The sequence below is a fragment of the Chamaea fasciata genome, unplaced genomic scaffold, assembly GCF_029207755.1.
Source record: "Chamaea fasciata isolate MVZ Bird 193981 ecotype frontalis unplaced genomic scaffold, bChaFas1.0.hap1 SCAF_9, whole genome shotgun sequence".
NCBI classification, from domain to species: Eukaryota; Metazoa; Chordata; class Aves; order Passeriformes; family Sylviidae; genus Chamaea; species Chamaea fasciata.
This window is the reverse complement of record NW_027094094.1, coordinates 31,391,321-31,411,242: the sequence shown is the minus strand read 5'-3', so window position 1 is coordinate 31,411,242 and position 19,922 is coordinate 31,391,321. Positions and strand designations below refer to the sequence as shown.

The 19,922-nt window shown below is 43.4% G+C and overlaps 1 protein-coding gene across 5 annotated transcripts in view; it reads right to left on the bottom strand.

Annotated features, from left to right (window-relative positions):
• PCDH15 (protocadherin related 15) overlaps window positions 1-19,922 on the bottom strand; it is a 300,245-nt gene that overhangs the window by 162,966 nt on the left and 117,357 nt on the right. For all 5 annotated transcript variants that reach the window (XM_066191711.1, XM_066191709.1, XM_066191706.1 and 2 more), the window contains 2 exons: window positions 11,958-12,066; window positions 7,780-7,892 (listed from right to left, as the gene is read on the bottom strand). In XM_066191711.1, coding sequence (XP_066047808.1) covers window positions 7,780-7,892; window positions 11,958-12,066 — 222 coding nt within the window. The remainder of the gene's footprint in view (window positions 1-7,779; window positions 7,893-11,957; window positions 12,067-19,922) is intronic.

Genomic DNA, 19,922 nt, shown 5'->3' with positions numbered 1-19,922 from the left:
GACAATGCTGCGGGGCAGTGAACAGTAATCACAGATTATTTTCCAAATATTACAACTCTTTCTTCTTCCCTTAAAGAACCCACCCTATATGAAGCCATTAGGCCAAGTTTTAAGTACTGAATGTTAAATTTTAGAAGGAAAAAGACTGTTTCTTATTACAGGAAGGAAATTTCTGTCAATAAAAGCATTAGAGGAGAACCTTATTATTGACTTTAATGATTTCATTGCTCTGAGAGTTCTGACGGAAAATTTAGGGTCAATTTTACTCATCTGAAGAAGTATTTTAATGATTTAAAGGAAAAGTTTGGATTTCCTGGACCCCTTTTTCTCCTTCATCACAAAGACAAACCCTGTCCCTGCACTCAGATTTTTAATTCTACATCAAATCCCATCACTTTATTAAACACAAGAGAGAAAAAAAGGCTGTCTGAAAGAGAATTAATTGAATTCTGAGTTCACCTAAGGGCTGAACCTTTGAAAACCTAATTTAAAACATCACTTATTGTCCTTAGTACCTACAGGAGATGCACAACCAAAGGAATGATTTGGAAAATTTTAGCTGTGCCAGGAAGAGGATGGAGCAACTCTTTAATGAAAATGAACTTCTTCCATTCTTCTGCTAATCTGTCACCCTGAGCACAGACCCTAAAGTTTAGAGGAGCAAAGAATAAGCACAAGTCCTCAGAAATGCAAGAAAATTAAGACATGGGAAGAGGGGAAATTTGGAGCTACCCAAACAAAGGTAACAAAGGTCAATAGATGATGGAGCCGAGAGATCAGAACAGGCTGCGAAGAGCTGAAAGATAAAATTCCTGTAAAAATCAACCCAACCTTTCAGATTTGAAGTTTCTGAAGGGGTAAAAATAAACAAACAATAGATAATTCAGGACTTTTAAAGTCTTAAACCCATAGAGCATTTCTCTAATCCAAGAATATCCAGTCCAGTGAGCCCCAACTGATGGGCATCTCCTCATTGCCTGCTAGAATTGTGCTGTCTAATAAATTCAGAAATTCAGACTAAAACAGACACAGAACCACCAAGGTCAGTGATCACTTTCAAGGTCACCAAGTCCAACCATCACCCCTAAACTGTGTCCCTAAGGGCCACCTCCTGATGCCTCCTGAACATTTCCAGAGAAGATGATTCCAACACTCCCCTGGGCAACTTTTTTCAAAGCCTGACCACTCTTTCAGGGAAAAAGGAATTTTTTCTGATGTCTAATCTGAACCTCCCCTGGTGAGCATGGGAAGAAGGACAATTCCAAAATCATGCTTGAACCTGCAGCCAAAGACAGGAGCCTAGAGAAGGAAAAGCAGTCAGATCTGCCTGGATTTCTCTTTTTATCAATAAACTAGTCTTCCATGAGCCAGCCTGGCTTCCTCCCAGCCCAGCCCAGGTCAGCATTCAGCCCCACAGCACTGCATGTCAAATTTGACTCATAGAAGGAATCACAGTTTGGGTGGAAAGGGACTTTGAAAACCATCTCATTTCACCTCCAGCCATGGGTAGGGACACCTTCCATTGTTCCAGGCTGCTCCAAGCCCCATCCAGCCCGGCCTTGGACACTTACAGGGACCCAGGCTCAGCTTCTCTGGGAACCCTGTGCCAGGGCCTCCCCACCCTGGAGAGGAACAACTTCTTCCCAATATCCTATATGGATTTGCCCTCTGTCAGTCTGAACCCATTCCCCCTTCTTCTGTCCTTCCTGTTCCTGTTGCAGGGTCCCTCTCCAGCTTCCCTGTTTCCCCTGAGATCCTAGAAGGTGCTGTGAGGTCTCCACCTAACCTTCTCCTCTAGAGAAGAGCCCATTTTGTCTGTTTTAACCCTGCCACATCCTTGTCTCAGCTGGAAACTCCTCACCCTGGCACTGCAGGAGAGGCTGAACTGCTGCTTCCTCTTCACTCCCAGAACTCTGGCACTGCACCTTACAGATGTCTATCCCAGCTTCTTCCTTCCTCACCTGCTCTGTCCTTTTCGGGACACTATGCTCCAGACATCTGGATCTGTTCAGAGCTGCAGTGCTTTTCTCCCTGTTCTCTATTGTCACTAAGGATTTCTAATGTTCCATTTCCTTTATATATATATATATATAGGTGGGGCTTTTTTTGGATCACCGAGTCAACCTTCACAGTCTGTTCCCAGTTCCAACACCAAGATCTCATTTTCCAAGTCCAGCCAGAACCCATCATTGTATATAAAAGTTTAGGGTGATCCTTTCTGACACACTTCACTTTATTTTTAAGCCATGCTTAATTTTATCAGTGACTCACTTGGTCTTGCAAAGTCCTTCTGTAATTCTACAGTCAATCCCTGGAAGTTCCATCCCAGGAAGCGTTAGGAAGACAGGGGGACATGGAGTAGTGGTGGGCTTGGCTGGGTTAATGGTTGGAATTAGTGATTTCAGAGAGTTTTTCCAACCTAAATGATTCTGTGATTATATCCTTGTCTTGACAATCAGAGTATTTTACACATATATTATGATTCTGTAATACCTCAGGATCAGAATTAGCTATTTTTTCAGGAACTCAACCATTGAGATAATTCCCAAGATTCTGCAGCCTAGAACTTCCCTCTACAACCTCCCTGTGTTTTAAACCTGATCATTTTTTGCCCTTGCCAGTGGCTGGCAAACATTCTCTCCCCGTCTCCTTGTATTTCCACTTAGAACAGGAAACACCCCTGTGCAATCACACCAAACATGGCACACAAATATCTGCATTTCCTGCCTTCCAAGGTTCATCCACAGTTTGATCCTGAGGCTGTTTCTGAAGCGATGCCTTTTTTTCCTGTAATGCAGGAACTCTTTGAGAGCTCCGAGAGCAACAGACAGGAGGGATCAGTGAAGCTCCCAAAGAAAGAGAGAAACAAAACAACCTTCAGGGTAGGGAGAGCATCACTTCCTGCTGTTTCTGAAATCCATCTCAGGATAATCACGGACATTGGGAAGAGTTTAACTACACTGGGACTGCTGGGGGCACCTCTCTGATCCAAAGCACCTCCACAAGAAAGGAATCAGAGAACCACAAAATATCCCGAGCTGGAAGATCCGCAAGAATCATTGGAGGCTCCTGTCCCTGCACAGACACCCCAACAATCCCACCCTGGGCATCCCTGGGAGTGCTGTCCAAAGGCTCCTGGAGCTCTGGCAGCCTCGGGGCTGTGCCCATTCCCTGGGGAGCCTGGGCAGTGCCCAGCACCCTCTGGGGGAAGAACCTTTCCCTGAGATCCAACCTAAACCTCCCCTGGCACAGCTCCTGCCCTTCCCTGGGTCCTGTCCCTACTCACAGGGAGCAGAGATTGGAGGTGCCTGTGCTGCCCAGTTTGGCTGGAAATCTCACTTGGTTCAAAAATCCCAGCCAGGAGAAATTCTGGAATAGACAGAGTAGATATTACAGCAGACATGTTCTCCACCACCTCCTGCACAACGGGATCCCAAACTAATTTCCCTCTAACACCGGAATTGCAAACACTCTGTTCCACTCTGACCTTCTGCCACCCCCTGAACAACAGGGAAACACAATCCCACTGTAGAGCTGTTCCCAAGGAATTGTCTGTCACTGGGCTAATGATAACCTGGCTGAAAGGCCTCCTGGCATCACAGGGATAGATCCAATGGATACAGAAAATGCTACGCAAGGATATTCTTCAAAATCCTCTGTGTTACCCTGGCATGGTGTTGAAGCCCATTTCTGTCACCAGCTCTATGGGGAAGGCACCAAAACTGCCCAAGAGACACAAACCAATCCTTTTTTCACAGAATTCCAGGCTGGTTTAGGTTGGAAGGGCCTTAAAGATCGTCCAATTCCACCACACCTTCCACTAGCCCAGGTTGTGAGAGTGTATTCCTTATCAGCCATTAAATTCTTAGATTCAAGGAAAAGTCTTATTAGTAAGTCAGGCTATAAATGTTATTTGAAGCTAGGAATCTTATCTTACCCTTTTCCCTCTTCCCTCCTATTTTTTTTAATAACTTAATTTGAATTTTTAACGAGATGCCCAAATCACATAAATCCCCCAGTTTCCCAAATACAATCAAATACAACAGACAGTGGTTTATGAATTGACCAGCCAGACTAGATGAAAACCCACTCTAGAAGTATCAATTTAATTAACTAAATTAATTTATCAATTTAACTATCTAAACTACTCTAAAGTGATCAATTTAATTTCATCAATACACAGGTGCCCACATGAGATCACCAAAACACTCCTCTATTTTTCCACCTGATGTTCTAAAAATCAAAGCATTTTTAGTCATTAATACAGTGCCATCAGAAATGGAAAACCAATTTTTGCAGGGGAAATAAAACACTTTCCCTGATTTTGAATCTGACAAAAATGCATTTTCTTTAAAGGGGAGAAAATTTGACATAGTCCTTGGTAAGTCACATAGACCAGAGTGGTACAACCAGAAATGGAAAAGGTCTGTGAGGGTGTGGAGGTTGTGACACAGATCCCCAGAGAAGCTTTGGCTACCAGGATCCCTGAAAGTGTCCCAGGCCAGGTTGGACGGGGCTTGGAGCAGCCTGGGATAGTGGAAGGTGTCCCGGCCCATGGCAGGGGGTGGCACTGGATCAGCTTTAAGGTGCCTTCCAACCCAAACCTCTCTGGGATTCTCTGCCCTTCATTAGCATCAAAATACTTCCAAGTTTTTGGTTTTTATTTTTGCTGTTGCAACTCCCATAGGTTTTACAGCAGCTCTGAATAGACAAATAGTTCTTAATTACTAGATATCAACCCACTGCAAATATTGAGGAGAAACTTCTGCAGCTCCTCATCCTTTGCCTACTACAAAAAGTGAGTCCCTGTGAACTGAATCACCCCCAGCATAAGCAAGTTTATCAAAATCAGCTCTCCCCCATGTGTGGTAAATTCTCCTAAGTACAGGAATTCCATCTGCTGCAGCAGCCCTCTTGTTGGAGGGTAGAAATGAGCCAAGGCACAGACTTCTTGTTTATCACAGCATAAAAGGGGTCCTGGTTTATTCCTCTTCACAGCTTAGTCATCTTAACTCCAACTATTCAGACTCTGGCTCCAGAAAGCTCCTACCATAGCTTTCCCTTGCAGCCTCTGACTGCCGGTTATTTCCTGCTGAACTCTGACTGCAGGTGTCAGTTTGCAGACTGTGACTGCAGGTTCCAACAACAGCTCTAACTGCAGACCCAGACTGACCTCACAGCAGTGATTCTCTTTCCCCAGGATCCCGCTTCATGATTCTCTCCTTTCTGCTCCTCAAGATTCCTCCTCCATGATAATCCTCCCCTTCTCAGCAAACCTCCTCTTTTATCTCATCTTTATTGGATACAGCTGTGACTCATCAGAGGTGAAGCTGTATTGAGTAATTAACACAGCTGTTACTTATCAGGGGTGAGGTTACCTGTATTCCCTTCTCCTACACCATCCATGAGCACTTCCCTGCCTGCGCCAGTACATCCAGCTTCCCACAGCCCATCCTCTTTGCAAAAGGATCATAATGGAAGTGCCAGCTTAGATTCTGTCTGATTGATAAATAACCCCTGCTCAAATAGGAAAGGAGCAAAGTGCATCAATTTGATTAATTCTCCCATTTGCTTCATGCTTAAAAAAAATAAATAAAACCTGTCTGACGCTTTTTAGAGCTGGTAACAAGAACATAATCTCGTGTCTACAGTGCAGTGGTCATGTCACTGTAATTTTAATTAGGCCCTTTCAATTCAAAGGTTTAATCCATATATTGTGGTAGCCTTGCTGCTGCCACAAGGAAATTTCAATGGGAACCCCCCAGAAATCCACAGTTTTTTGTAAGGATGTTGTATTAATGCCCATGTTTCTTGGCAAGGAATGGAAGTGCCAAGAGTTTCTGGAGGAGGGAAAAATTGGTTTTCTCCTTGCTTATCATCTAATATATCCTAGAGGTAGAGGAAGGCTGGAATCCAGCATTTCTTATTAGGGTCTTTAGGTTCTTTTCATTGTCTCCCTGTTTGAGAATTCAACATTTATCAGCAATGCAGGTGAGCACCCCCATTTCCTGTCCACCTTCCTTCCTGCATTCAAATATTCCTGTATTGACTTAACCACCTTTTCCATTTCACAGTTTTCCATATCTTAACAGGAGAAAAAAAGAGATCTTCTCATTTCAGAGGGAATATTTTAAAGATTAAATTGAATGCATGTTGCAAAAATAGCAGATTTTCTGTTTGAAGGGAAACATCACATGTTGCACACATCCAGATAAAACAGAATCAGATCCTACAACTGCAAGAAATGAGAAATGTGCATCACAAGAAGCTGAATGTTTGATTTGGTACAAGACTAAGCCGTTACTCCAATGGTCCCTGAAGGATACGGCATTAAAACTTTTATTGTTTTAGCAGATGGCACATTGTCATTCTTACAGACTGATCCTTTTCCTTACTGTTTTCTTATTTTCCCTGACTGCACATTTCCCACAGCAACAGGAACCTCCTAAACTCTATAAGCATGGCCATTAATGACCCAAGTTGCTATTTAGGTGCAGAAAATACCCTCCCACACCACTTAACTGATTATTTAATCGACAAACTGTACTGCCCAAATTTGGGAATAAAGGGCTACAGGGCTTTAACCTGTAACTCCTTAGGATATTTAGAGTCATGGAATGGTCTGGGTTGGAAGGGACCTTAAAGCCCCTCCAGTGTCATCCCTGCCATGGGCAGGGACACCTTCCACTATCCCAGGTTACTCCAAGCCCTGTCCAGCCTGGCTTTGGGCACTTCCAAGGTGGGCTGTGCTGGATGGTTTTTCCCAGCAAGGGGAGCTGGATGGGCAGCAGGAGGAGCCTTGGCAGCAGGGCAGGGAGGGATGGATGGTGGCCCCGTGGGCAGCCCTGGAGGCACCTCTGGAGTGCCGTGTCCAGCTCTGGATCCTCAGCACAGCAGGGCCAGGGAGCTCCTGGAGCGGGGCCAGCGGAGGCTGCGCAGCTGAGGAAGGGCCTGGAGCATGTGGGAAATGGCCAGGAAAGGCTGAGGGAGCCGGGGCTGTTCAGCCTGGAGAGGAGCCCCAGCTGAGAGGGGCCCCGAGCCCTGGGTGTCCCTGTGTGCAGGGAGGGCTCCCAGCAGGGCCCAGGCTCTGCTGCGGGGGCCCAGCAATGGCCCCAGAGCCACGGGCAGGGCCTGAGCCCAGCAATTCCCCCTGCACAGGAGGCACAACTTCTTCCCTGGGCAGTGCCCGGCCCTGAACACATTGTCCACACGGCCTGGGGGGCTCCTCCCTGGGGCTGTGGCAGAGCTGTGTGCGCACAATGCTGTGCCCTGTGCTCTGGGATGGCCCTGCTGGAGCACGGAGGTGGCACCAGGTGCCCACCCAGCTCCCTGCAGCCTCAGCCACCCTGTGAATATTCACTACTCTATTAATTATTCACCGCTACGTCAGCCTGACCCATGCTGGGATTCTGTGAACATTCCCCATTCACACAATTTTCCGTATCCCTACGATCCTCTAGAATGGGCTGTGAACAGAACATGTGAAATGGAAACCAGCTGCATTCTCAGGACAACGTGGCTCATAAAAGGCAAGGGGACAAGTGATGCTGAGTTTGCTCACACGGTGTAACACGAAAGGTTAGAACTCTGCCAGAGTTCTTTCCCTTTCCACAAATGCTTCACACCCTTCTTCCCCCTGATGGTGCTAAATGACACCTGACAGGCTAAAAAGGAAGAGAAAACGGCAGAAGAGACAAGCAGGCCCACCCCACATTTTCTCCAGAGCTTTTTGTTTTCCAAAGAATATAAAAAACGCTGAAAAAATTCAGCCCGAATTACCTTAATAACCAAGTCAAACTTCTGGTGTAAATCCCTATTTATTGGCTTGAGGAGCGTCAGTTCAGCCGTTGTGAGATTCATATGGAAGTACTGGGGATAATCCTCAGGAGTACCTGCAAAAAAGACATTGAGGTTTAAACAGCTCCGAAAGGTTTAGTTCAGCAATGTGTTTATTTTAGTCATTAGTCATCAAAGGAACAAAGCCTCGTTCTGTTTTTGGAAGGATAAAATACTGCTTTATGTGTATATGGAGCTTAAGGATACTATAAAGTTATGTGTTTAATATTATTATTTCTTTACTCTCCAAACCTACAAAGATTCTTCTCAACTGGGACTCCCTACGTACTTGACAACAACAGTAATATTATTAATAACATTTAAGTTATATATATAAGTAATAACACAACTAGTAACAATATGATAACGACAGATAGGTTATTTTATAAATCCTTCTAGGAGAAGATTTGTTTCCCTTACAAGTGCAATGATTAGAAAGTACTTTCAGAAAGCCAGGAGATCAATTACTGCAATAATTTAATTTGCAATCCGCCAATGACAATTATTTGCTAGAAAAACAAATTATACATATATTTATATATATTATATATGGGAGTTTTTTTTTCTGTGACTCTCTTAACGTACACCTATATTATGGACCCAAAATGCAGCAAAAGAACCACCATGGATTATTTTTTCTCTTATACCACCAGCACAAATGAAGAGCCTCAAGCTCCAAGTCCTGCATCCCCTTGCCTTGCCTTTTAATTTCAAGTTCTAATTAATTAATCTGATTTTTGAAGAGCACAAGTCACCCAGCAGGAGCTCCAAACTTTAGGCAGGTAACAGATTGCTGGTTTTAGAGGCTGCACATCACCAGGGTTGTTGCTGAAGCGAAAAACTGACATAAAATTAGAGACAAAATGCAAGAACTCTCAGAAGGAAGAAAACAAGAGGTGCCCTAAAGGAGAACAAATATGTAGGGGAGGAAGGTAAGAGTCCCAAAGGGATTTAGAGAAGGGAAGATGAGGCTAATATTGTGTAGAGATGTCAGGAAAGAATCCAGGGGGAAAAAAAAAAAAAAAAAAAAAAAAAAAAAAAAAAAAAAAAAAGGGAAAGAAGACCAACCTGAAAAACTCCACTAAGAACCTAAGAACCTAACCAACGTCAGCAGGCAAAGGAGAAAAAGGCAGTAAGGTGGATGATAGAAAAGCAAAAATTAAGGGATAACACAGCTGGATGCCCAAATCCTGGCTGGGGATGCCTGCTCAGCTCCTGCCCACCTCAGGAAGAGCTCAGATTCCTGGATTCCTAAACTCTGAGGGCCAGCTTTTCCAGGAGCAGGAATATCTGCTTCTGCATCTACAAAATAATTTCCATTTTGACAGGGCAGAGCTCAGTCCACCTCTGCCTGCTCTGAAATCCAGGGATGAGCTCTGAGTCTCCTGGTGCCAGAAATTCCATGCGTTTGGAGAAGCTGAAGGATCACAATGTTGGGGGCCAGCAAGGGGGAGAAGGAAAGGACGCCTCAATTTGCTTTTCCCAGAGCCAGAGGAGGAGTTTTGTGGGACCTGGGGCTTGAAATGGACACAGGACTGGAGAGGATCCCCCCCATTCCCAAAAGCTATTGTGCATTTTTGGCTCGTTCTTTAAAATACCAACCGAAAGTGTCCAAAACTGGCAGCAGAAACCACAGAGCCAGTTCCATGGGCAAAAAGCTGATGACTGAAAAGAAAACTTGGCTTTTCTCGAGGATTGGCCCCAGAGAAAATAAAGGCTTCAAATTACTCTGAAAAAGAATATTTTACTAGTAAAAATAATACCTTTTACTATTAAAAATAATTAAATTTCCTAATCAAAATAATAAAATTTACTGGTAGAATCAATAACATTGATAAAAATTAAAGGGAGGAGCCTTGCTTCACACCTGGATAAATCCAGGAAATGTGGGTGCATTGCAAAGACCCAAAGAAATAAACATTACCAAAAGCCAAGGATTGGAAAAATTAGTGTATTAAAAAAAAAAAAAAAAATTCCATACATCCTGTCCCCAGATGTGAAATACTACATCAAATATCCACAGTGCCTGGAGTATTTGCATTGCTCAGGTGGGCAAAGAAAGAAGGGAAAAGAAGAAGCAAATAAAAATAGTCAAATTAAATAAAACTTAAAATCATTCTCATAAGTAACTTATTCCCTAGCTCCATGGGCACAGATCAAACCTCCCAGTGTTTGAAAAAGGACATTCCCAAAGATATCAAGAAGGGGGTTTAGATCTAAAGAAAAGGGAAAAGAAAATCCACATAATGAGAAATATCAGCGAGGCCCATTTCCTGTGAAACTACTTAATATTTTCTGAGGCTAAAACAGAAATAGCAAATCCTGGGAGAGATGAAGGCAGACTTAAAATCCAAAAAGAAATCCTTTGGAAGAGCACAGGGGAGGGAAAATAAGGAAAATAAAAAAGAAAACCAGAAAAGAGAGAAAAAATATTAGAGTGAAGGGAGGGGGAAAAAGGAAGGTAAAAGAAGAAAACAGGAAAAAATAACGGGGAAAATGAATTTAAATTTTAAATTTTGATTTAAATTTTAAAAGAAAGTAAGTAGAACGTAGAAAAAAAAAGAAAAAAGAAAACAAGGAAAAAACAAATGAGGAAAAAAGACAGATAAATTAAGAAAGAAAAAGAAAGGAAGAAAAAAGAGGAAAAAAAGAAAACATTAGGGACAGGGAAAGAAGGGAAAAAGAAGAAAAAAGGAAGGAAAGAAAAAGGAAAATATAAGGGGGAAAGATTAAAAAAAAAGAGAAGGAAAATAGGAAGTAGAAAAAAAAAGTAAAAAAAGGCAAAAAAGAAAATACAAGAAATAGAGAAGGAAACAAAAGTTAAAAAAAAAAAGAAAAAGAAGTAAAAAGGAAAAGATTAGGGGCAAATGAGGTTAAAAAGAAAAAAATAAAAACTAGGAAAAATGCGGAAAAAATGAGGAAAAAATAAGAAAGGGAAAAAGAAAGAAAGAAAGAAAGAAGAAAGAAAAGAAAAAAAGATGGGTGAAAGAAAAAAGAAAGAAATAAGAAAAGAAAAAAAAAGGAAGAAAAAGAGCAAAAAGGTTAGGGAAGTAAAAAAGGAAAAAGGACAAAAGAAAGAAGAAAAAGAAAAGAAGGAAAAAGAAAAGAGAGGGGGAAAAAAGGAAGAAGGAAAAAAAAAAGGTCCCCAAACCAACCCAAATTGCTGTACCACACCTTTCTGCTTTATTTCTTGGAGGTCAGAACAGCCACTCCAATATTCCCAACAGCCCAGGTTAGTGTCACACAACCTTTAATAATTTCACTCCTGCAGAACTTAGTAAATTATGCGAAAAACCTTAAGAAGTTGACCTAAACGTGGCTCTGTGGTAGAGCTGTCCCTGCAGAACTTCGGGATAAAATCAATTTATGACATTTATAAATAAATCCATTTGCAGAGCTAAACCTCCACAATGTGCTCCTCAAAATCCTCACTTCCACCTCTCCTTGGCTGGGAAAACCATGGAATTTAACATAGGGGAAGGCAGGGAGAAGACATGATTCCACAAAATACCCCATTTCCAAATCCCACAGAAAGGTCCATGTGTGGATTTTGGGAACAGCCACCCAACCACCCTCACGCCCTTCCATGGTCACATCCTACAAGCCCAGAACAAATGCCAAACACAGGGAAGCAGCAGGAAAAAGAAGAGAGAGCAGCGTAAACAACTAAACAAACAAAATTTAAATCACAAAGGAAAGCTCAAAGGCAGCAAAATTGGAGGTGGATGTGGTAAGATTCTTGGAGCTGCCCTGTGCCACATGATTTTTGGGGTGAAATCTGCTCTAATCGCCCTTTTCTAGCCTCTTTTTTTTGTGTGAGTGTCTGTCAATGGAAAACACATCCCAGCAGAGCTCTTCTTTCCCTCGCTGTGCTGTTCCGTTCACTAAACCAACAACAATTCTGGGTTTAATCTGAATAAACTAATAAACTAATAAATAACCATGTGAAATGAACTCCCACATGGCAATTAAGCACCAACAGGTAGAAGAACAATTCCAAACATCCCAGTGACCACAAGAGGAATTTTTATCAGGGTTCCACTCTCCCAGGCAATCTTTCCCTGGCTGGTTCATGCCAGAGGGCCTGATTGGGAGGGATAGGAAAAGTAGCAGACACCAACCAACTAGGATGGAATAGAGGATGCCGGGTCGGTCAGAAGGAGGCTGGATGTTTCGGTCCTGATCTATGGCTTGGATGGGTGGAGTGACACTGATGGGATTCACACGGGCCTGAAATGAGGAAAGAGAGCAATTAGAAAGCCAGCAGGGAGATCTGGAGGTTCAGCATAACAACATCTCACTGGGAAGGGTATTGGAGGAGAAGAAACCTTCAGAATGAGAAGAATATTTACAGCTCATGGCCCCTTTAAATCCAAATTAACCAAGCAACATAAACATTTCTGTAGCAACCTCCTCTGTGTGAGATACAGCTTTAGGATAGATCCCAGAGGAAAGGAATCACTGGATCCCAGATGGGTTTGGATGGGACCTTAAAGCCCATCCAGTGCCACCTTGCCATGGGCAGGGACACCTCCCACTATCCCAGGATGCTCCAAGCCCCATCCAACCTGGCCTTGGACACATGGAGGGATCCAGGGGCAGCCACAGCTGCTCTGGGCACCCTGTGCCAGGGCCTGCCCACCCTCCCAGGGAACAATTCCTTCCCAATATCCCATCCATCCCTGCCCTCTGGCAGTGGGAAGCCATTGCCCCTTGTTCTGCCACTCCACCCCTTGCATAGAATCTCTCTCCATCTTTCCTGTAGCTCCTTCAGGTCCTGGAAGGTCACAATCAGGTCACCCCAAAACTGGTGCCAGCTTTCATCTCTGTCAATCCAGCCTCCAGTAGCAACTCCAGAGCTGCCATTCCCAACTCCCACACTTTCAGTGACCTTGGCTGCTCAACCAACCACAAATGTACATGGATGTGTGCACATCAGGCTTTCCCCTCCCCTTGGAACGTTTCCCTGCATGACAAAAACCCTTAATGAGCTCTGTGAAAAGCCAGACGCCCTTTGTTTTTTTCCACATACATCTCGTCCTGGCAGCCTTTCCTTTGGAAAGCTCTACGTTCTGCAAGAGGGGACTTGAAATTTAGCGTGGGAATAGGAATGAGACGAGTCCACGCTCGGCCGAATTTTGGCAGAGTTGTCAGAAATCATCCTTGGTGAGAGCTGAAAGGGAGCTGTGAGAGATTTGGTGATGCTGAGAGGAAACTCAGAGGGAAAAGGGATGAGCCAGGAGGAGGAGAAGAATTCAGGGATGGAGGAAAGGCAGTTTATTGATCCCCCGCAGCAGGCCCATGGTCACCTGCCACCATACCCCGCGCTGTGTCCCCCCCAGTCATTTCCAACAGCTTTCCCAAGCCCAGAGGCTCTTCCAGCCTTTTCCACACCAAAGTAATTTAAGGTACAGACATGTCAGGGATAGGCTCATTAAAAAGTGAGGATGGATGCTCTTGGCGTCCCAAGTTGGAACTGGGAAGCTCCTCACTCCACTCCTGCTCATGGCTTTTGTCCCTGTTGCCATCCCACTGGTCAGGTCCTTTGTCATCATCCAATTCCATTTGGGACTCTTTGAAAAATTAAACTCTTAAAAGCGTAATGAGGGAGACGAGCTCAAAATAGGCAGAAAGAAAGAGAGAAGAAGATATATTTGACACTGCTTGAATTTTTAAAAGGCATTAGGATGGCATAGAAGTTGCATGGGAGGGAAGAGAGAAGATTGTGCAGAAAACTGACCAAGACTAAAATGCTATTTTTAAATTCACAGATCAGTTGGAGCCCTCTCAAAAAACCCTACATTTGAGTTAGAAACACACCCACAACAAAACCAATCCCATCTTTTAGTCTGGGTTTAAACTCACCAGTAATGCCCAGAGAAGCTGTGGCTGCATCCTGGATCCCTGGGAGTGTCCAACGACAGGTTGGACTTTGGGACTTGGAGCAGCCTGGGACAGTGGAAGGTGTCCCTGCCCATGGCAGGGGGCGGCACTGGAGGGGCTTTAAGGTCCCTCCCAATCCAAACCAGTTTGGGATTCTGGGGTTCTATGATTGCAATATTGCAGGCCACGCTGGGTCTATACCAAACCAAGACTAAAATCAGAATTGTTCAACAAATCACTCAAACAGCAAGGACAATGCTTTATTTTCCAGTTCAAGGAAAAGCTGGAGAGCAGCACTTAGAACCCCTGCATTTGAGATGAAACAGGTTCTGGTTGAACAGAAGATATTTTATCCCACACTGCCACCTTTGCACCAATCCCTGGGAAACAAAGTGCTCAGTTGAATAAAAACAGGTCCAACAAGGAAATGAATTATAGAGAAGTGGAGAATGAAAAGTGAAATCCCTCAATTTTTTTTCTATATAAGTTGTTTCTCCAGGTACTGTACACACCTAAAATGGGCTACTCAAGAGCTAGGAGATATCATGTACCATCTGCTGAAATGTCTAGGGATAGAATCATAAAATCATGGAATGGTTTGGGTTGGGAGGAGCCTTAAAGCCCATTCTGTTCCACCCCCTGCCATGGGCAGGGACACCTTTCACTATCCCAGGCTGCCCCAAGCTCCATCCAACCTGGCCTTGGACACTGCCAGTGATCCAGGGGCTGCCACAGCTTCTCTGAGAATTCCATCCCAGCCTCTCCCCACCGTCACAGGGAATGACTCCTTCCCAATATCCAATCTAAATTTTCACCTGTGTCAGTCTGAACCCATTCCTCCTTGTCCTGCCGCTCCAGTTCCTGTTGCAGGGTCCCTCTCCAGTGTCCCTCTCCAGCTTCCCTGCAGCCCCTTTCAGACCCTGGATGGCCTCTGATGTCCCCCCACAACTTTTTCTTTTCCAAGCTGAACAGTCCCAACTTTAATAATTTAAAGCTGTTTTGAATTAAATTGGCTGATGTGGCTTGAAGCAAAACTCAAGGTACTTTCATATTGCTTTAATAATCCACAGACATTGCAGCATCTTTTTCATTCAAATTTAGAAATTAGAAATGACAAAAACACAAAACAATGAAGCAGCCATTGTGTTAATTAATGGGTAATAGCACATTAATAAATTAAAGCACACATAGGAAGTTTAAGTTTAAGAAAGTGTGTGTATGCTTATAATCAGAAATAATTGTCTTAAAAACGAGGAGTCATACTAGGAGTCTTCCATAGGCATCCAACATCCTTGCAAGAGGCCTAAAAATCCCCTACCAGGCCCCTTCTCAGGAGCTTCACGAGGGGATAGAAGCTCATTAAAAGGAAGGGAGAAAAGATTAATGAAGGAGTGAAGTGTCTGAGATGCCCATGGGTGCCAGCTGGAGGCAAAGCAAGAGCACTGGGGGGGTTTGACAGGGAAAGGCTGGAAAAGGAGCCAGGAAAGTCAGCAGGGAGCCACAGCAGGGCAGGGAGATCACTCGGAATAAACAGCCGGCCCTCATACCCCAACCTCTGCCAAGGGGAACATGAAAGGCTGCCCAAGCCCTGGCAAAGGCAGGTGATTAAAAAAAAAAACCAACAAGATCTTGCCCATCTGAGGTTGGGATATGCAGTCATTTCCTTTCCTCATTAGGGAGAAGCTCCCTCAGTTATTGGTGTGGTGATTAATTGACTTCCAGGTGTTCAATGTAACAGAACTGGGTAGGCCAAAAAGCAGAACCCAGCCCCACCTTGCAACTCTTAGCACAAATATTAATAAATTTTAAAAAATCCTCCTTCAAACAGCTGTGATGCGGAGCCTGCCAGGGAGTCTGCAGGGCCACGAGATGATCAAGGCAGAAAAACAATTTAAAAAAAGCTCAGAGAGAATACGGTAGCAGCAAAAACCTCATTTCCCCCCCCCACCTTCTTTTGTGTTTATCATGGAAGCACAGCAGCACCTTTTCCATGTGGGATGTTCATCAGGTCCTTCAAAAATCCATGGCCTTCAGGGATGTTATGGATGGAACAAGGCAAATTAAAAGTCCCATTTGTGCCAGGGGGTTTTAGGCTCCTACTGAGGATTGTGAATAAAAGAAACACCTGATATTTTTAATTACCATATTTAAACGCTGCTTAATAATTCAGGAGTGCAGTTACATTCAAAAATCCAAAAGGGATTTTTAGGCACCCGCCTACATATTAATTTCAGCATCCCATGATCCTATGGAATGATTATGAGGGAGTTTACAACTGAGATGCAGAATAAACATTTGGGGCTTTCAACAACAATAACAAAAAAAACCCTTTACCCCAAAATAAACATGACTTTAAAAATAAAAGTAATATAATTTCCAATATTTTTAATATATTTTATTTGAATTATTTTAAGATGCCCAGGAATGCCAGGCTTCCAATAGAAGAATGCAGACAGTGTGGAATTCTTTTTAAATTCATGGTCTAACACTAATTGTTGCACAGCTGATAACAAGGATTTAAAAAAAAAAAACCCAGATTTTCTATCTTTTCTATCTACCTGAGATGTAAAGCTGAATTTGCCAACCGTAGATACTTAAGGAAAACTTCTTTCTTCGGGAAAGGTGAGAAGAAAAAGAGAGGAAATGGCACATTTTGGGAGTTGGAATAGCACAATTTTCTGCTCAGAGCTGCCTTTTCATTTGTGAGGGGGTTTATGGTGTATTTGGGGGTTTTTTTGCTTCTTACCATGAAAATAATTGTGTTCTAGGAAACTGAAAGCCAACTGAAGCCAATATTCCTCAGCTAGGAAGGTTCTTTTCTGAGCAGATAACATATTCCTGAGAGGTGCTTTTTGTACAGTTGAAGACACCAGACCATGAACCAGCTCCAGGTTTCACTCTGGTGCTGCTGCTGTGATTATTCACAATCACTTGAGCTCTCACCAGAGACATCCCTGGGGCTCAGGGGCCAGGGCCACCACACAGGCACAAGTAAACACTGGAAAATACTGCAAAGGATAAAAACTGCATGGAAAGCAAGACTTCCCAAAGTTTTGCTTGGATTCACCAAGGTGAGCTCAAGAAATCCACTGAGAGCAGGGAAAAAACCCTCCACTGTCAATTTATTATTGAGCCAAACATAGCAAGACATTTTCTACCCACGAGTCTCACTGAAGACTGAGTTGTTAAGGCACTAAGGTGGCTAGAAAACTAAACCAGAGAGACCTGGAGCTCCTGGAGCATGATTCTGTATTAGTACAGAATCCCACTGGACATTTCACACCAATATTTGATACCATTAAAATTATTATTTTAACAGGCATATGTTGTTTTTTTATGATTTTTACTGTAACTGTGGTCAGTGGACTTCAGATAAAGTCTCAGGACCTTCCACCTGTGTAATTCTCACAGCTCAGCTGAGGAATTTGCTGCTGAACTCTCATCCCTCTGGAATACAGGGCTGAGGAGCTTTTCTCCAGATGGAAAATGTCACTAAAGCAACACACACTGCCCCTGGCGCTATCCAGAAGCCCTTCCCAGGGAGCCCTGCATTCTTAAACCAACAAAGTTCTTGATGAATTGCTGAATCATTATGGCCACACTGGTTCTTCTTGTGCTTTCCTGAGGTTGGAATACGAGCTGTAAGTGGGAAATGAGCTGAGTTCTCTCCATGCTGTGCAGAACTGCCTGTGACTTTGCCAGCACTCGGCACTAAAACAGCAGGGAGAGCTGCAGAACCATTCCAACATCACTCCTTGCTGCTGTCTCAGCTGCTCTGCCAGCACAACAAGGGCTGTGACAAAACACTAATGAGCAGAAATCCATCACAGAGCACTTGCATGTCAGCAAAATGTGGGGAATGTTTCAGTGGAGTTATCCAACCGCAAAAGGAAGTCAATCCAAAAAAGCAGGAATCACGCTACAAATGTAGGAGATACCACCAAAATCTTGTCATTAGTCAAACCACGTCAGATCAAATTCCCCATTTGTAGGATCGCACCGTTCTCCCTCTTTTCTTGCCTTCCCACTGGCAGCTACACATTCCTGCCTTTGATCAGAGCCAGGGGAGGCAGAGCCTCCTCACAGGAGCCTGCAGGAATTCCTGTGCTGCTCTTTGAAGGCTGCTGTGACACAGAGATGTACAGGAATCCAGGGGGAATGGGATCTTCTGACCCTTCACTTGCCACAACACAGGAACCCAAACTGTGGGCCAAGACCTCAGCTGAATGCTTTGGAGACTTTGGAAGCAAACCCCAAGCACGGATTTAAAACACACTCTGATGCTGAAAGAGAATAAATTCTCTGCAGAAAACTCTTAGATCAAGTTGTCACAGGAGCAAAAAAAGGGGTTTATATAGCAAAAATTCTGGGCCTGGAAACACTTCCCAAAAAAAAGGCACAACAACTTGAAGGAAACCAAATATACATTGCTAAACCCCAAAGATTTACAGCTAATTCACACAATTCATACTTCTTAGAATTATAGAATAAGGTTGAAAAAGAGCTTTTGATCACCCAGTCCAAGCATCAATCCATCACCACTAACATGTCCTCAAGTGCCACATCCACACCTTTTTTTAAGCCTTCATGGGGCAGCCACCGCTTCTCTGGGCAAAGCTGTGCCAGGGCCTCCCCACCCTCACAGGGAGGAATGTTTTCCTAATATCCAATCTATCCTTGCTTTCTGGCAGTTTGAAGCCATTCCTCTTGCCACTCTATCCCTTGTCCAAAATCTTTCTCCATCTTTCCTGTAGCTCTTTCAGGCCTTGGAAGGCCACAATGAGGTCACCCCAAAGCTTCTCCTCTCCAGGCTGAACAATCCCAGCTCTCCCAGCTTTTCCTCCCAGCAGAGCTGCTCCATCCCTCTGCTCATCCTGGAGCCTCCCCTGGCCTCTCTCCAGCAGCTCCAGGCCCCTCCTGTGCTGGGACCCAAGAACTGATCTGCAAATGAAAAACTAAACTAACTTTTCTCTTCATTTATTTTTCAGAAGTTCCCCTGCATTTCCAGAGGCCACAGCTAATTTATGCTGTTGGTCCCTGTGACCTTGTTTCTCCTGTCTTCTCTGGGGGTAAAAAAGTGTTTTAGTGACCAATGGAAAAATTAAAACACAGGATTAATTATTCAATTCACTTTCTTTCTAAACTCAGCGCTAAATTATCAAACAGCTTCTAGCACCTGATTTAGCTGCTCAATACAACCCATGGCTGCAGCATTCCTGGGTTTCTGTCATGCCCCATGTTTATGCAATTTCTTGAAATGAAAACTGTAAAATTCAAAAATTGTGGCAGCTTGGGTTGTTTACAGAGTAAGCTGTCAGGGAACACAATTCCTTCCATTCGTTTGTAAAAACAAGCCGCCTTTGAGAGGAAGAAAAAAACCATAACATTTTGAAAGAGCAGCAAGAGAGCATAATGAACCTGAGCACGGAGGAAAACAGAGACTATTTTTATCAATGATGTCTCCCAGGAACAGCAGGGCCAAAAAAGAATTGAATTTCATCAGGATCTGATCACAGTGCTTACTAAATTGCTTTTTCTGTATCTGACATGCTTGATAAGAAGTGTCCCCAGCAGTGTCTGTGCAGGGGACTAAATGAAAATGCATTATGCAATGGGCCTCCTGCCTCAGCACAACCAGAATTCAGGCCGAAGTTTCTCCTCCTTCCAAGGTGATGACTGGCATTAAAGAACAATAAACATTTCTTTTTTGACATTTGGCTTTTTTCCCTATACAACTATGAAGTCTATTTCCTTGATTATCCCTCAAATTCTTGATGGCTGGTTTCTTATTATCCCGATTTCTGTGCTGAGAAACAAACTGTGCAGCCTAAGTCAAGCACCTACATCTCCCCAAAAATCAGAAAATATTGAACAGCCACGTAGCACCGCCATAACTCCCAGATTTTTTTTATTTTCATTTCTAAGAGTAATTTCTTTGCAATTACAGAAATCCTTGTAATAGTAACCCAATTTTCTTTCCTTATAAATGCTATTTCTCAGAGAGGGATAATTCTCTCTATCATGTATCTATAAATATATATATATATATGTACTTATTTCTCTTCCTAAGGACAACAGGCTGCTGGCTTCTCTATGCCTTTAGAAAAATTAGCCACACAATAATATACCACAAAAGGCACAAGAAGTTACAAGTAAATGATAAAAGAGAAGATTTGGTGGGAAAATATAACCAGTACCAGTGG